We start from the raw sequence: 17102 nt of genomic DNA, 5'->3' as shown, positions 1-17102 counted from the left end.
GCGATACTCCACAGACGTCTGACAAATAACTTTTCTAAGTGCTTTCAAACTTCAAGCACTAATTTTACTAAGAAATAAGTGGAACAATATGAGTGATATGGCCTCAACAATGTAATAACCATAAAATATAAAGTTATCGCAGAAATCTTTTGTCAATTATCTCGGTTGAGCCAAAGGTACCAACCAACTAGTTTGTGGACTTAAATATCCACTAAATGTTCTAGAAAGCAATAATTAATGCACTTTGTGTCAAGTAATAGCTGAGGAAAATCCATGGACAAGAGACAGTTTGAAATAAAACAGCAAGAATCGTGTTCAAGTGGGAATGGACATCGAACGTTTTGCTTCGAAACTTTATTGCTGTAAGGTGTCCGCCATTTCGCAGTGGACAAGAGACGTTTCGAATAAAAGTGCATATTTCAAATTTATTTTCCTATGCGTTCTGGGACGTTTTGACCAGAAATAAAATAAAAGTGCAAAGATGTAAATAATTATTCGATGATTCCGTGTATATTGATATCTCGATTTTCAAAAAAAGTGGACAAGAGACGTTTTGATAATAAGTTCCACAATTACAATAATTATGGCAATTCATGTTGTTAATTGTATTAATTAATAATTGCAATATATATAGGAATTATAATTAGATTTTCTAATGAGGAAGAAAAAAAAAACAACATATTAATGAATTTGACTTAAACTACTCGATGAGCAAATATTATGTTTATTCTTAAAAAAATATTAAGGTGTAACAATTTTGCCAAGATAGCTACCTGCACTTTATTTGTAGAATTTGTTTCTTTGTTAAGGTGATTCAGTACCAAATTCGCCTGTCCACTGACGCTGCACTTTGATGACATTCCCAAACCTGATAAAACACTTCAAAACGTACTTAGGCTGCTCGAATGTCAAGCATGCACCTGCTAATAGTACCGTCTCTGTTGAGCGAATAACCGTATTACAACATACTTAAATTCCAGAACAACTGTCAATGTCACTATTCTGATTGTGATTAGATACAGCGTGACAAAGATTGTATACATTTTTCTGGCGAAGTCTGTAGTTAACTTCTTTTGTAGTTGTTGATTATTATACTTCGTTTTGAAGTATCACACATAGTTACCAAGCCTATTTGCAATATTTTTTCTTTAATTTTTCCAATAGAATTTTACAGAATATTATTGACGTTGTAACGGTATGGATTGGCATGAATTTTTAAACCAACCCTCGTATTATTCCAACATCAATTCTTGGAAATGAAATGCGACTAATCAACAGTTGAAGGAGAACAAAGCTCAGGAATTTCTCTCCCAAAAGGTACCTCACTTGTCCAGACAGTCTTGCTTCCTCCCGTCAGTCCATATATGGTTGAGGTATTTAGCTACCCTCGAAAGAAACGCCCACGCAGTGAACTCTCATAACGATGACAGATCTTTACGTGACAATGTGAAAATTATCAATAATCATCAGTTCCACAACTTATTGGAACTATCAGTGTTGTAATGTGATTTCTATTAACCTATGAACCATTCATTATATATAATTAGCAATATAACAAAGCAAAAACTCAATGTTCTTTACGAACTATATTTTAGTTTTGTCAGTGTATTCTTGCGCTGGGACCTGGCAACGGTGCGCCGTGCGAAGAAAAGAAGAGAGCGTCGACTTCTGAAAAACGACATGGACGGATTGAACTAGCTCTCATGCGGAATTAATAAATTGAATTGAATACTTTTCTAATAGTGCTGCACCAAGTTTGTATATTTAATGGTGGTGATAGTGTGATATCAATAATGTCCTTTATCATATTATTGTAATGAACACCATCACAGATAATATCAATGAAGAAACTCCCCTTTGATTCGTCGTGTATTCCAGAAATGAAACCATCGAGTTATCATCGTCAAGTGGCGATGTAACGAAATCTTCTTCATGAACGTGTATGGATGTTCGTCGTTACGTCTGCCGGAATTGTCGTACGCGGTCCGTGCCGTTCCGAAACCTTTGGGCCAAATTTTTTCTTTTTTTGAGTGAAATGTTATACTAATATAAAAATATTAGTATTGTTCTAAATTATATGTAATGTAACCCACATAGTGCAAAATAATACAAAGTTATTTACAATTCTTGTTATCATTTCGAAAATGATGATAGTGCTAACCAAATGTGTTTAATAAGTCATATTTTCTTTTAGCGCTTCAATGTGTATGAGTTAAAGTGTATGCGGCATAAAGTGTTTATCAGAAGGTAAGGTACCCATCAACAGAGAAGTTCAAACATTACTTTCGTCTCTCACTATCCATCTGGCGTAGATCATGCATTGCTGTCCCACTTTGTATTCTCTTACAGGTAGCGAGCAGCATATCTTGGAGCTGACGCAACAGCGATGGTGGGTAAACGGCTTATGCCTCTGATGTTTAACGCTCGAATCCTAGGACCGTAGGAGTGAGAATATTTGTTTACTTACCAGTTCCTTATTGGATCTATCAGTCTTTGACAAATGAATGATGTTAAGGAAGACTTCAAGAGGGATCCAAGGTTCGAATCCCAATATTATTATATCTGGCTTTCGTTACGTAAACAAACTCCATTATAAATTGCGCCCGAACAGGGACAAATAATCAACGAACTCGGCACCATTATAAATGGCGCACCGAACTAAGACAGATGTTTTAGTGGGAAGAAAGCAGATTTTTGAACTTCACTGTTGTGTATTCAATGCCTGGTGTGTTGTGTTTCGTAGTATATTATTTTACAATGTCAAGTCCTAATGAAATGGAAACACTGCTTGAAGCAGTACAAAAGTTATCCGCAGATTTGGCTGCAACTAACCAAATGCTAAAATCAAATCATGAAGAGTTGACTAAACAATTCGAGAACATAAAAGCACATGTGGTTGAATTACGAGAAAAGTATGAAACGCACAAAAAGGTTGCAATTAATTCTCAGGAGCTGTTAAGTCAGCCAAACACCGCCGAACAAGCGCAGGTAGGTTCCAGTTTATGCATACAAGAATGCGAAACAACCACTGAAAAATCAAATTGTAAACCTAGCAATTAATGTTCTGCGAAAGAAATACTTCCTTGCATTTTTTCACATGTAGTGTTATTTACATTTTTACATTTTTGTGTTCGTTTTAGAATATAATTCATAAATCCACGTACAAAATGCTAGCACTGAATTTAATGAATGTAAGAGCACAGATAGAATTACAGTACGTTAACGTAATAAATGAATATAAATATAGTACTGTTCCATTTTGTTTAGAAGAGTTTCAAAATGTTTTAGGCCTCAATGTAGAAACTCACAGTCTCAATAGAGTAGCGAAACTCGCAATTTGCGAATATGTATTTAATTTTAATTGTGAATATAGGAAAAACGTAGAAAAGGAGGTCAATCTCCGTGTACGTGGTATACGTAGAACTAAGCAATACGAGAAACTGAAAGAGAAATGTGCTCGCGGCAAAAATGTATATTTTCAGTATGTAGCAAAAAAGTTGAAACTTCAATGTGATGACGTTAATGTCAAGAATAAGGTTATTGAAATAATAGTTCAACGGCTACAGAAAAAGTATTCCAATGATGTCAGCTCTCTTAGTGATTATGATAGTACGTTCAATAAAGAGGAAAAAGAATTATTTTCAAGCAACGTTGAAAATTCTCCTGAAAGTGTGGTTAGTAGTATTAAACCTATCCTCAAAAAGCATAGCAAGGATGTCAATTTACATACTATGTCATGTAATGTGGGTCAAACCGATAAGGAAAATAGAATTCCGAAAAAAGTTAAATTCGCAGATGAATTTAACGTGCACCCGTTAGCACATGTTCGCCATAGTTGTCCTTCTGAGGTTAGAACTAAAAGTTGTAAGAGGAAATTGGAAAATGTTGCCGATGATCGTGATTCATATCCAAATCCTGTTAAGAAAGGTAGGTTATCTGAAGTCCAAGTATCACATTTATTTCAAATTAATGAAAGTGAAAGTAGGTGGAATGAATTATTTCAGTTGTTGGAAAATAATTCCGTACAATTACAAAGCATTACAACCAAGCTGGAAAATATTTCTGTTCTACATAGCAACGATGTCTTTGCTCAGGGAAATGAAGTAAGTAATGAAAATGTCAGTGTAAATGTAAACACCGTGCAGGTTGACTTCATGGAGGCTACCTCCAATAGTAGTACGAGTGTGGTTAACATAACCACCACTAGGGAAATAAAAGGTGATACTGTTGTAGTATTTTCAGACGAGATTAATGTCTGCACTTGTCCCTTATGTGATAGGAAGTGGGTGGATCAGCTGTTTCCCCCCTCCAGCTCAATGCTACGTGTTCATAAGAAATGTTTGTCTTTAAGTCCTGTAATTTTTGTGGTGTATACACGGCATGTTACGAGTTTTCCCACAGTAAGCTGCATTAGGCAACCTATTCAGATTGATGAGTTGCATTATTTTTCCAGTGGTAATATATCTTTAGTGTTGCTAGAAGGTACAGTATGTACACTTGTAATTGTGTGTCTTAATAGAAATGAAACCATTCCATGTTCGCTTGGCATACATCGTGCAACTTGTAAATCTATGAAATTTAAATTTAAGAAAGGTAAGAAAAAGTGTATTGAATTAAGTCAGAACGTTCAGATTGACTATTCACCAACCAATACTTTGTATTCAAATCGAAATGCTACTGAGAAATTTAGAAACAGAAATTTTTGTTTGGAAAGTAAAAAGAGTAAGCGAAGGTTTTTCCACCGTGCCAAAATGAAAAATAACTTGAAAAGCCGCAAAAAGGTGTGTAAATTAAGTAAGGTATTACGCCTACGTAGAAAGTGTAAATTCTTTGCTGTCAATATTCGCAACGACACTCAATGCATAAATGTTTCGAGTGTACAAACCAGTCACAAGGTAACAGCTGATTCTCACAGTAAGGTAGTACATAAATCTACTGCTTACAGAATGTTGCGTTCTTGTACTAACAAAAATTGGTGCATGCCGAGTATGGAAGTTAAACTCAAAATTCTTAAATGCATGAGAATTTTACTCTACGATGTTGTACTAAATCCAATACGAAAAGGAATTGGGTAAACGAAATTAACACATAGCCGGATTGCCCATTTTCCATATTTTTGACCTCGCAATGAAAAATAAATTCTGGTCACATTGCAGAAAATTTTATACAAATTTCTTTTGTTGTTAGTAACTATTTTTCATGCTATAAATATTTTTCAACACTGTTAGTGTTTTACAAAATTTTGAATGCTCAAATAAAATAAATAAGATTTTATTGTGTATCATGTGAACGGCTATAGCCGATAAATTCAGGAAAATTTTGAATGTTAATTTTTTCATTTCATATATTTCATTTCATAAGATATTGAAGATGTTGAAGGAGAGATACCATTTTTAAAATCTTGATATTTTAAATACGTAATACGAAATTACTTGTAATAGCATATTTTTTCGTTAACACATTCACAACGAAATTTCATTTTTCGAATCATAGAGAATATAGTGTTCCTTTTTGAAGTGCAAGAGTACATTTGCGTAGTGAAAATTTTCAAATATAGTGAAAGGAAATAAATTTAAAGTGTGAAGATGTGGGAAATCTTTACAGAATATTCCATCACAGTGTTGCAATTTTACAAAATTAAAAATTTGTCGAATCACAAATTTAAATATTCTGGTGAGAAACCATTCGGTAATAAATCTAAATAAGCACATTTTAAATTAATGCAGTAAAGATTTCAACTTTTAAACAACATCCATGCGTCAATTAATAGTAATGTATACTTACGATGTGTTACGTCAATTTATTTGTTTTAACCAATCAGTATGCCTCTGGGATTACAAATCAGCTGAGGATACTTGAATTTTGGTGTGGTAAGTTATGGTAGTTATCTGTACCCACCTTCAGGCGCGTTGTTAAGTTGAAAAGAATATACAATGAGACATCTTACTATAAATGAGTACCAAGTAAGTTGTGTACATAATAATTGTTAGCAACTATTGTTGCATTTACTTTGTATTGATCTTTTCGTTGAATACGAAAACGTGTTAAGTCTTAACTTGAAGACATTGAAGCAAAGGTTCCTCCAATATTTTGGGTTACTCATATTATGTAATGCCCGGAGTAGGCAATTTTCTTATTAGTCCCCTCTGTATTATTTTTAAATTTTAACCAAATGTTCTATCTTTTCACTTTGCTTCGGGGATGGAAACATATTAATAAACAAATGGGTTAGGGTCTTGTTAATGTAATGCAGGCAGTATATTTTTATATACTTTGAGCGTGACGAGCTCACATGTGCCCAGTCTTTCATTTCGTAGTAAATGAAATATTTCCAGTGTTATATTTATACATGTACTTTATTATATGTTTTAGTTGTGTTGAATTATTTTGAATATTCTTAGTGAATAGTTTGTGTTGATATGTCAAAGAACATATACTTTTGAATTTTACGAATAATATTGGTGTTTCAAATATAATAAATTTTTATGCATTTAGGCGTAAGGAATATCTTATCTTTATGAAAAGTAAAATCATAATAAATTGAATTACTTAGTGATATATGCTATTTTTGAGTGATATTATGTGTTTATCTGAAAATTAAGAAGTACTATTGCAGTAAATTTACCATTTCAAATTTATTGGTATACATTTAGTTTGTATTGTGTATTTTTAAATATGGCATTGAATACGATACCTTACCAAATGTAATGTTTTATTAAATATATTGTCGCGCTGAATATATTAATATGTTTGTGTAACTTGGTTTGAGTTTTGAAAAACATTATGAAATACGATGTTGAATAATATTTCGAATTGCAAATAACTATTGATTTATATTTAAATATTGAAATTACCTTTGTGTTTACATTTCAAGAAAAAAAAATGATGATATAAACTAATAATGAAAATAAAAAGGACTCAAAAGACATTTACGAAAAGGCCCTCGCGTTATCGTAAATGGCCCTCGCGTTCGTTATTCTTCGAATTTCACGATTATGTGCGTCCGAGTGAAGCTACGAACTGCTATTCTTCAGTGAGAACGAACTCAAAATGACATTAACCCTTTATGGACTAATGGAGTGCTGTGATTGCTGTTGTGTTGCAGTATGGTTAGGAGGATGTGGATTCCAGGGTTCTTGCCCACTTCTGTGATACCTTCAGTGGACAGTCCGTTCGCCGCCAGTTGTAACGGTATGGATTGGCATGAATTTTTAAACCAACCCTCGTATTATTCCAACATCAATTCTTGGAAATGAAATGCGACTAATCAACAGTTGAAGGAGAACAAAGCTCAGGAATTTCTCTCCCAAAAGGTACCTCACTTGTCCAGACAGTCTTGCTTCCTCCCGTCAGTCCATATATGGTTGAGGTATTTAGCTACCCTCGAAAGAAACGCCCACGCAGTGAACTCTCATAACGATGACAGATCTTTACGTGACAATGTGAAAATTATCAATAATCATCAGTTCCACAACTTATTGGAACTATCAGTGTTGTAATGTGATTTCTATTAACCTATGAACCATTCATTATATATAATTAGCAATATAACAAAGCAAAAACTCAATGTTCTTTACGAACTATATTTTAGTTTTGTCAGTGTATTCTTGCGCTGGGACCTGGCAACGGTGCGCCGTGCGAAGAAAAGAAGAGAGCGTCGACTTCTGAAAAACGACATGGACGGATTGAACTAGCTCTCATGCGGAATTAATAAATTGAATTGAATACTTTTCTAATAGTGCTGCACCAAGTTTGTATATTTAATGGTGGTGATAGTGTGATATCAATAATGTCCTTTATCATATTATTGTAATGAACACCATCACAGATAATATCAATGAAGAAACTCCCCTTTGATTCGTCGTGTATTCCAGAAATGAAACCATCGAGTTATCATCGTCAAGTGGCGATGTAACGAAATCTTCTTCATGAACGTGTATGGATGTTCGTCGTTACGTCTGCCGGAATCGTCGTACGCGGTCCGTGCCGTTCCGAAACCTTTGGGCCAAATTTTTTCTTTTTTTGAGTGAAATGTTATACTAATATAAAAATATTAGTATTGTTCTAAATTATATGTAGTGTAACCCACATAGTGCAAAATAATACAAAGTTATTTACAATTCTTGTTATCATTTCGAAAATGATGATAGTGCTAACCAAATGTGTTTAATAAGTCATATTTTCTTTTAGCGCTTCAATGTGTATGAGTTAAAGTGTATGCGGCATAAAGTGTTTATCAGAAGGTAAGGTACCCATCAACAGAGAAGTTCAAACATTACTTTCGTCTCTCACTATCCATCTGGCGTAGATCATGCATTGCTGTCCCACTTTGTATTCTCTTACAGGTAGCGAGCAGCATATCTTGGAGCTGACGCAACAGCGATGGTGGGTAAACGGCTTATGCCTCTGATGTTTAACGCTCGAATCCTAGGACCGTAGGAGTGAGAATATTTGTTTACTTACCAGTTCCTTATTGGATCTATCAGTCTTTGACAAATGAATGATGTTAAGGAAGACTTCAAGAGAGATCCAAGGTTCGAATCCCAATATTATTATATCTGGCTTTCGTTACGTAAACAAACTCCATTCTAACGTTTAACGGAAAGAAAAAGTTGAAAAGTAAGACATATATCAATCAACATTAAGGTTGCCATTCGTCGCGGAAAATCCGGGACCGTCACGGGATCGAGATCTGCGTCCCAAAAATATTTCTCGGGACACTTAAATGTCCCGGATCTCAGCAAAGACGAGAGGAAGGAAATACTGTAGTTTGCTTTTTTTCACAGGATTAGGTATATAATTATTCTTTTCAACTTCTCAGTATGGCAATTCAAAAGTTGAAAAAAGAACTTGAATACTTAAAACATGGATTTAATTAAGTTCAAGATTTACCTACTTTGATATTAAAAGAAGTATTCGTTTCATTGGGCCAGGGACAAACGGTTTTACTGCTCGATCTTATTGTTATCTTTAGTACTCTGATTCAACCTGCATCTTGCTTCTGAAATATTTTAGTCAATAAAATCAATGACCCTTAGCAGAAAGGAGAAGGTCTACTATAATGACTGGAAATATGATTACGTAATACTTGAACAACTCTATATAAGGAAGAAAGATTTTCCAGAGTTCGCCACTTGCTTCTGTACTGCGCAAGACCCTTCACTCTTTCCCATGGAATGTCGTGTTCCTTGGAAATCTCTTCTATAGCCTTTTTCCAAGTTTGGCTTGGCCATCCCCTTGGTCTCTTCCTCCCTAACCCTCCTGATCCTGCTTCCCACATTTGTTTTGGAAACCTTTCCTCTTTCATCCAGATATGCTCTAGCCATCGAAGTTGAACTTGTTCGATATGCAACTGTATTGGTTTAATTTTCAATGTTTGCCTGATGGAGTTTTAATCGAAGTTATGTTATAAACACGTATGCTAGGCCAGGTTAATCTCATGTACCAAAGTTCATTAAAATTGATCCAGTGGTCTAGCGGAGAAACATTGTTACATATACAGATAGATAAACTAAGGACAGAGAAATGGGTAAACTTCTAACATGAAAAATAATACAGTAGTAAAAGGAAAATGACTGTTTGGATTACATGTATAAAATACTAGCAACAAGATCACAAACAAAATATTCATTTATTAATTTACTTTGACAGAACAGCATAGTATTTCTGCAATGAAAAGAAGGAAACTCAGAAATAATCCGGAACAAAGCAAACAAAATTCCGATAGTAAATGGACAAGTGACAACGGAACGTCTTCCTTGGTAACGTGACTAATTCTCTGGGTTCCTCTATATTCAATATCGGCCATTATCATCCATTTGTTCCTGATACCTACTTCCATCAATCTATTAATGATAGTTCTCATCCTAGGCAGATACGGAGAGTTCTTCGGAAGAGGGTAACACACACACAGAACCCCAAGATAATCATTAGAGATGTGGTAGACAGGAACACCAGATTTAGACGTATAATCTTTACTGATGACATCAGCAACTGCTCGTACATCAATTATTATTCTATCTTGTCTAAGAGCAAGAATTTTCATTGATTCCATTCCATTGTCTATTGCCTTCGCCCTTAATGAGATTTTCCTAAGCAGGGGATCAACAGAATCTGAAAGAATATCAGCATAATGCCGGAATATCTCAACGGGAAGATCCGAGTTTGCAATCTCTTCTCGAGTATTTAATGCTGGGTAATACTGAGGGTTAATCATAAAACTTGCAATAGAGCTTTGATATAAGGAGCCTAAGATTAAAAATAGTGTCACAGAAAGTATGAATATTGTTCTCTGAAAACTTCCAGTTGGCTGTCTGTCTACTGATACTTGAAGAGCAATGGATAACACGTACAACACTGTTTCTCCGGTACTTCTTGTTTTCGTTTGCGTGAAGATATCCTTTTGAAAGAAATGTTCAACACATATGATGAAAATAAAGGAGACCGCGAATAGTATCCACACATGACTTCCAAAAGGGAGAACAACATGCATCCATTGAGGAATAGGTTTCTCTTGTGGAGTGATGAACGCAAAATGAGAAAACATTGGTAGATTAATAAACACTAGGTTTTCATACAGATCCGTTACAATAGGCAAGGGCGAAGAAGAAATGTCAGCTTCTCTTCGAAGGATGGCAAACACTTCTGGAAAGTGATGTTTGTCATTCAGTTCGACTGCAGTTGGTGTAAAATTCATGTGAATCGTTATGATTTTCAAAATTTCATCCAGCACTGTTATACTTCCATCATCATTTTTGTTAATTGATAACTCATTTCCAACATCCCAATGAACAATTTTAAGAGGATATCCCATCATATTGTTACTTACATCTTCAAATAACAATGAAAAATCTTTTATACGCCTACCTATTACTTCTAAGTCGCTGTAATTGAGTGGTGTCTCCCCTCCATTCCGTATAAATGGATTGTATGAGTAGACATTAAGACAGCGGTATATATATGCGCCTATATTTGTGTTATCAATACAGTGGTCTTGTCTCGTAATAACTTCCACATTTAACGCCCTCCTCTTCCAGAACGTAGTGAAGATGTCTCGTAACTCAGAAACATCATCTGTAAGTAGTACCAGCATGTTTGCTCTTGAGTTCCAATATGGAAGTTGCACTATCGAATTTATATATTTACTCATTGCTTCCTTGTAGTTTATAGGAAACACAAAACACTCACTTTCAGCAATTATTTGGTTATGGAATGAACCACTTAATGCCGTACTATTGTCTGATGATGCAAAATTATGTATTGTAAACAGTACTTCACAATACCTAGTCACTTCTTCAATATCAATAGGCAATTCGAATGATGTGTTAGAGGTAATAACCAAACTTAATTGATTATTTTTTCGGCAAAATGTTGAACAAATAGATGCAATTGCTCTCGAAAAATACACACTGTCAAAATGTAAATTTACTGAGATATCTTCTGCTCTGACCATGTCCTCCTGTAGGCGAAGCAGAAGGATATATAATATGATCGAATATTTGTTTGAAGTCATAACTTTAAATTTTAATTTAAATTTATAAACTTTTGAACTACTGAAACTTCAAAAAAAATTTCTAAAATTTGCTGTTTACACATTAATAAGGACAAAAAAACCACTATTGTTCACAATTATGATTACAATAAATAAATAAATAACTGCAGAAATAAAAAAAGTAATTTTAACTGTCTTTGAAATAGTAATATACTTAAAGTTTGCGCTAGTCATTTCACGTCCATGTTGTGCATAATACGTATATCCTTTCTATAGAAATAAGTCGCCATTTGTATGCACGTTATTTCGTCGCGAAAATGTAGTATCACTGTTAACGTAGCGTATGATTATGAAATTATAACTCTGTATTTACACATATTCCAATTTGTTTCGTGTAGTTATATTAGTAAAACTTTTTATATAGTACCCAATTCACGAAATTGTGTTCATGTACCCGATCCTCCAGATATCTGAATGTTAATGAAAAGTCTACACAGTTTAATATTTTGCTATATCGAGAGAGAAAGGTAAGAAAATAAATATATTATTTCCACTTTCCATTAATAACAGTCATTTTCACATAAATGTCTTTATCGATAAACAGCTAATGTACTTGCTATATATATATATTATTTTTCTTTGTACCATATAAAAGCTTTCGGGAACTTCTTTTCTAAAGCGATGAAGTAATTGCTGTTAAAGGTAACTTAATGCATTATATTGATTGAGTAATGTGTAACGATATGTCAGTACTAAAATAAGTACTTCAAAATGTTTGGTTACCCTAAAACATGATACAAGAGCTAGTATCCTTGTCCAGCTGTTATTAATTTGTTTGTCCTGCACTTACGCATAACAAATTATTTAAACACTAAAAGGAAATAGACTCACCATTCATGTCGATTGAACTACAATTAGTCAATGACTCACTCAATCAAATAAATCTGGGAAAAAGCCGAAATGCATTTAAACCTTCAAAGAGGTTTTAATGATTGCTTCTATCAAAAGCAGATGATTGGTTCACGTCAAACAATGCGTATGGAAAATAATTTATATCGTTGCAATCAATAACACCACGCAGGAGATAATGTTGTTACACAAAGTATTAATGAAGTAACTAAGTAACTAACTCTATGGCCTATTTAATCCGGAGGTTCAATACCGCGTTCACAAAAGCTCTCCACTGACTTCTATCCTTAGCCAATTGGATCCAGTTTTTACTTTGTATTCCTATTTCTGCGAGATCCGTCTTAATATTGTCCTCCCATCTGCGCCTAGGTCTTCCTAATGGTCGTTTTCCGATTGGTCTTCCAGTCAAGACTTTAAAAGCGTTTCTATTTTCTACCATTCTGGCTACATGCCCTGCCCACTTAAGCCTCCTAGACTTGATGACCCTAACAATGTTTGATAAACCATATAAATTATGTAGTTGCTCGTTGTGAAGTTTCCGCCATTCTCCATTCCCGTTCTTCTTGGGTCTGATCATTCCTCTCAGGGTCTGGTTCCCAAAGATTTTTAGTCTACATTCTTCCCTCAGAGTAAGCGACCACGTTTCGGAACCATACAGAACAGCAGGCATGATTATCTTTTATATATTTTAAGCTTCAAATTCCTCGACAGAATTTGCAACAAGAGATATTGAGTTTTCTGTGAATTTACTTCTAAACCCATGTCAGTGCAAGCGTTTAATAAGACGTCTATACTTCTTTCTGTTATTCTCCTATCATCCCCTATTAAATTTATATCATTAGCATACGCCATAACCTCGTGAATACATTCAGCTCTAGGCCCTGGTTGGGTATTAATGAATTAGGTCGACTCTAAGGGATGATTTCTCACATAATAATAATAATAATAATAATAATAATAATAATAATAATAATAATAATAATAATAATAATAATAATAATAATAATAATAATAATAATAATATGGATCTGTGGGTAAGTGCGTAATTTGAGAGCTAGAACCGCCCAAGGGCGTAAACATACATTGTACCTCGCACGTGGGATACATTTATCTTTCCGATTTCATAAAGACATTGCTCGGGATAGGAAGAGAGTACAGTAGTTGTGATGGTACCATTAGACGCGTCATAGCATGCATTTTTATAGATAAATTTTATTACATGCAGTTTTCTTTTTTTTATTTTCAGTGAACACAATGATTTGGTCGGAAGAACATCGTGCATTTGTTGTGGAAGGGTTTCTAAACATGGCGGTTCAGCAATTGCTGTAAATCCTAGAACAACCTGCGAAATTACTCCAAAGCGGATTTGAGCATCAGATTGAACGGTGGTACAAATATATCGAAAGCAAAGGGGGCAATACTTTGAATGAACTTATTAGGTACCCAATGTATTCTAAATCTTCCTACCTGGCATACAGTTTTTACAGAAATAAAACGAAAGGAAGAAAACACATTATGTGTATGTAATGTGATAAACTTTATTTACTCTTCTATTTATTTCTTCTTTATATTTGTTTCTTTATATTTTTTCGCTCCTTACGTAACACTACAAAGCATAAATTTAGAACATAAATGTAAAGAAACAAAACACGAACAATAATAGTTCTGTAGTGTGAAGAGTAAATGAGTTCACTAGGCAGAGAATATGTTGCTTATTAAAGGTCAATGCTAAACCAGTGATTCAAGGCAAACTAGGTAAAATCACATTAACTTTATTGCACATTTTAATTAGTTAAGTTCTTCTAATAAGTAACTGAAATCCACGCTAGCACGCACATAAAACAAAGCTTTCCACGTTAGCATTTCTAACATATTCAGTTTTGTTTTTGTGATGTTATATTTAACCCTTCTGTAAGGAATATAATTACAGTAAAACGTCTCTAATCCGTCACGTTTGGGACTAGGGGTATGGTCGGAAATAAATAAATAAATAAATAAAAAGATCGGATTACCAGAAAACAGAAAAATACGGATTTACAGTAAAATAAACAATCTCTAAACTAAAAAATGACTGTACTGATCTCTACAGTAAAAACAAACGAACAGTGGACACTAAAAACTGGACAGTACAGTACAGAAAACACGCACAATGAAAAATATGGTACAAGAGAGACCTAACACTAAAGCGTATATGAGAACAAGAAGTAACAACAATGCCGCGACCACAGTAAACGACAATGGGCCTTATGAGTCACCGACAAGTCGGAACAAGTTCCGTTGAGCACGATCGGATCAACCGGAATGGCGGACCAGTCGAGGGTGGGCGAGAAGGGTTCTACTGTATTATTGCTAGAATGTTGTCGGAAAGAAGTTCCAAAGGTCAGGCATATACCAGATAATGATTTCCCAAGGTGGGTATGTTTTATTGGCGTGTGTGAGTCTAGAATCTCATGTGTAGTTTTCAAGGAAGTGAGAAACCCATTTTTTTTGTAAACCTAAAAAAAATCTTGCTATACGAAAACCACGCTGAAGTGAAACTGATGATTAGAGCAACCCAAAAGCATAAAAAGCATAATAGCAATTTAGACATATGGTTGGTACCTTGAACATGGTTATGGTTGTTTAACGGTCCAGAAGAAACTAATTTTAAAAGCATAATAAAGCATAATTTTAGGAAATAAAGCATAATTTAAAATATATAGCACAATTCTTGGAAAATTCTGTATAACTGCAAGTTTAACCTACTAAGTTATATTAATATTTTTTAAAGCCAATATTTACAAAGCAAAATCATTGAGAATATAACAATGCAACACGTTGATGCTAGTGGTCTACTAATCCATGCTTAATTGCATGCATGGAGAGCATGCCCGCGACCTTTCAGTTTATTTGATAGACGGGTACTGCGAGAATGTAACGCACCCCGCCCGTGGTTGCTAGTGCTTGGACTTAAGTCCTAATGCACAAGTGCACCGCCAAGAATTGTCCCTTAATCTTGACACCTAAGTGTGTAACCCCCATTCACTGAGGGAGTGGGATACGCCCACTGCGCGGCCAGACCGAAGTCCTGAGTGCCTACCAGTTAACCTACTGGTGAAGGCGGTCCTGCTAGCGAGTTAGACCCTACCACACTCTGCAGACATGGTGCCCGAGCGTTATAAGGCGAGCTCACCCCCCGCATATGTTCACTGTTACCCAGGTTCCTGGGATTAGTTTCCACTGGGATTAGTTTCCAAATGCTACCGAATCCCACGGTATGACCACAGCCCGGCAGAGTCCAACCCAATCCGGGAACCCCAGGCAATGCCCGAGGGGGCTTGCGTCCCGGCCCTGCCTACCTCTATCGTTCAACTGGCAACCACCGTGTGTAGAGGTACCCACACACGTCGAGGTGCTTCGCAACTCTTCCCGGATCCAATGGTACGTGTTAAGTCACCATTTGAGTTTGGAGCCGGCCCATGACCTACAGGGTTTCCTCCCTTCCGCGGAATTAGAGCCGTTACCCAGGTATCTGGGATTGGTCCTTTCCCGTTTCCGTTTGGTCCTCCTAGCAGGCAGGAATCCGACTTGCCGCTCCCAGTAGGATCGTCCAAGCAATACGGGACTACCTCTCTCTTACGTGATGAGGTACCACGTACACGATGAGATACTCAGTATCTCTTCCCAGACCCAACGGCACCTGTAGGTCGCCATTTGGGAGAAGGGCGTTACAATTTCAGCAAATTAACTTTGTCTTCATCAGACACATTATGAAATACAAGTTCTAAGACTACAGCTTATATACTTCTTGAAATGAGAGGAGGTCACATCTATGAACCAATCACATTCGTCCTTTCATTTTTAACAATTTTTAATTAATTACATTCTTTCTTCTGAATGGAGGAAAATATTAGATAAAGAAGAGGTAAAAACAGGGCTATTGAACAGCAGATAGCCAATTAAAAGTCTGTTTCTCAAAAGTGAAAGTTACTGATTAAGAATGCATAGGTGTGTCAATTAAAAGTTTAGCTTTCGATTCCCGGTGGGGGCACTCGGTCGAAAAAGTGTAAGAAAGCTTTTTCAGGCCAGCCACTCTGAATGAGATTTTCCTAAGTTTTCCTCATTCACACCAGGCAAATGCTGAGGTGGTACCTAATTTACAGGTCCCAGGCCACTTCCTTCCTTCCTTTTTCCCGGATAGTGTGCTCGCCGAGGGACGTCATCCCTCAAAACGTGAAGGGCAAAAAGGCCTTAGATGCCGAAAGCCCAGAATCCTAAATCCTAAAAGTTTAGCTCTCAAGTGAAAGTTCGATCATTAAAAGTTGCACACGAAATTAATTAAAAATGAAGAATGAAAAGACGAATCTGATTGGTTCATAGATGTGACCTCCCCTCATTTTAAGATGTATATATAAGTTGTAGTCTTTGGAATTGTATTTCATAATGTGTCTGATAAAGATAAAATTAATTGCCGAAACTGTAACGCTATTATTTATTAGTTAATATATGCTTTTGTCAGAATTAGTCTTTGATTGTAAATTCTCATTCATAATTTTCGAGAAAATAATAATAATAAAAACGAACTTTTGTAGCACGAAAAGGCATCTTTCACTCATATTTCCATCGTTTGCACATTGAAATAATCTGCTACTAACATGGGCTCCCACTGTTTACATTAAATCCTAGACCAGCCTCTAGGCGAGAAGTAAAAATTCTTAACGCT

At 35.4% G+C, this 17102-nt stretch overlaps 2 protein-coding genes across 3 annotated transcripts in view; one reads left to right on the top strand and one right to left on the bottom strand.

Moving 5' to 3' along the window:
• The window catches only part of LOC145664748 (uncharacterized), a 578976-nt gene that overhangs the window by 269382 nt on the left and 292492 nt on the right, over positions 1-17102 (top strand). The window lies entirely within an intron of this gene.
• Positions 9635-10816, bottom strand: LOC145682770 (uncharacterized). Its single transcript, XM_081754150.1, has one exon. It carries the CDS (start codon positions 10814-10816, stop codon positions 9635-9637), a length of 1182 nt encoding a protein of 393 aa, XP_081610276.1.

This window comes from Thermobia domestica, chromosome 1, assembly GCF_964235325.1.
Source record: "Thermobia domestica chromosome 1, izTheDome1.hap1.1, whole genome shotgun sequence".
Lineage (NCBI taxonomy): Eukaryota > Metazoa > Arthropoda > Insecta > Zygentoma > Lepismatidae > Thermobia > Thermobia domestica.
Note: the sequence above shows the minus strand (reverse complement) of the source record. Positions and strands in the feature narration are given on the sequence as shown.

Bases quoted from the DNA above. Each gene is read 5' to 3' on its own strand.
- LOC145682770 (XM_081754150.1), bottom strand. From the start codon at position 10,816: ATGATGGGATATCCTCTTAAAATTGTTCATTGGGATGTTGGAAATGAG.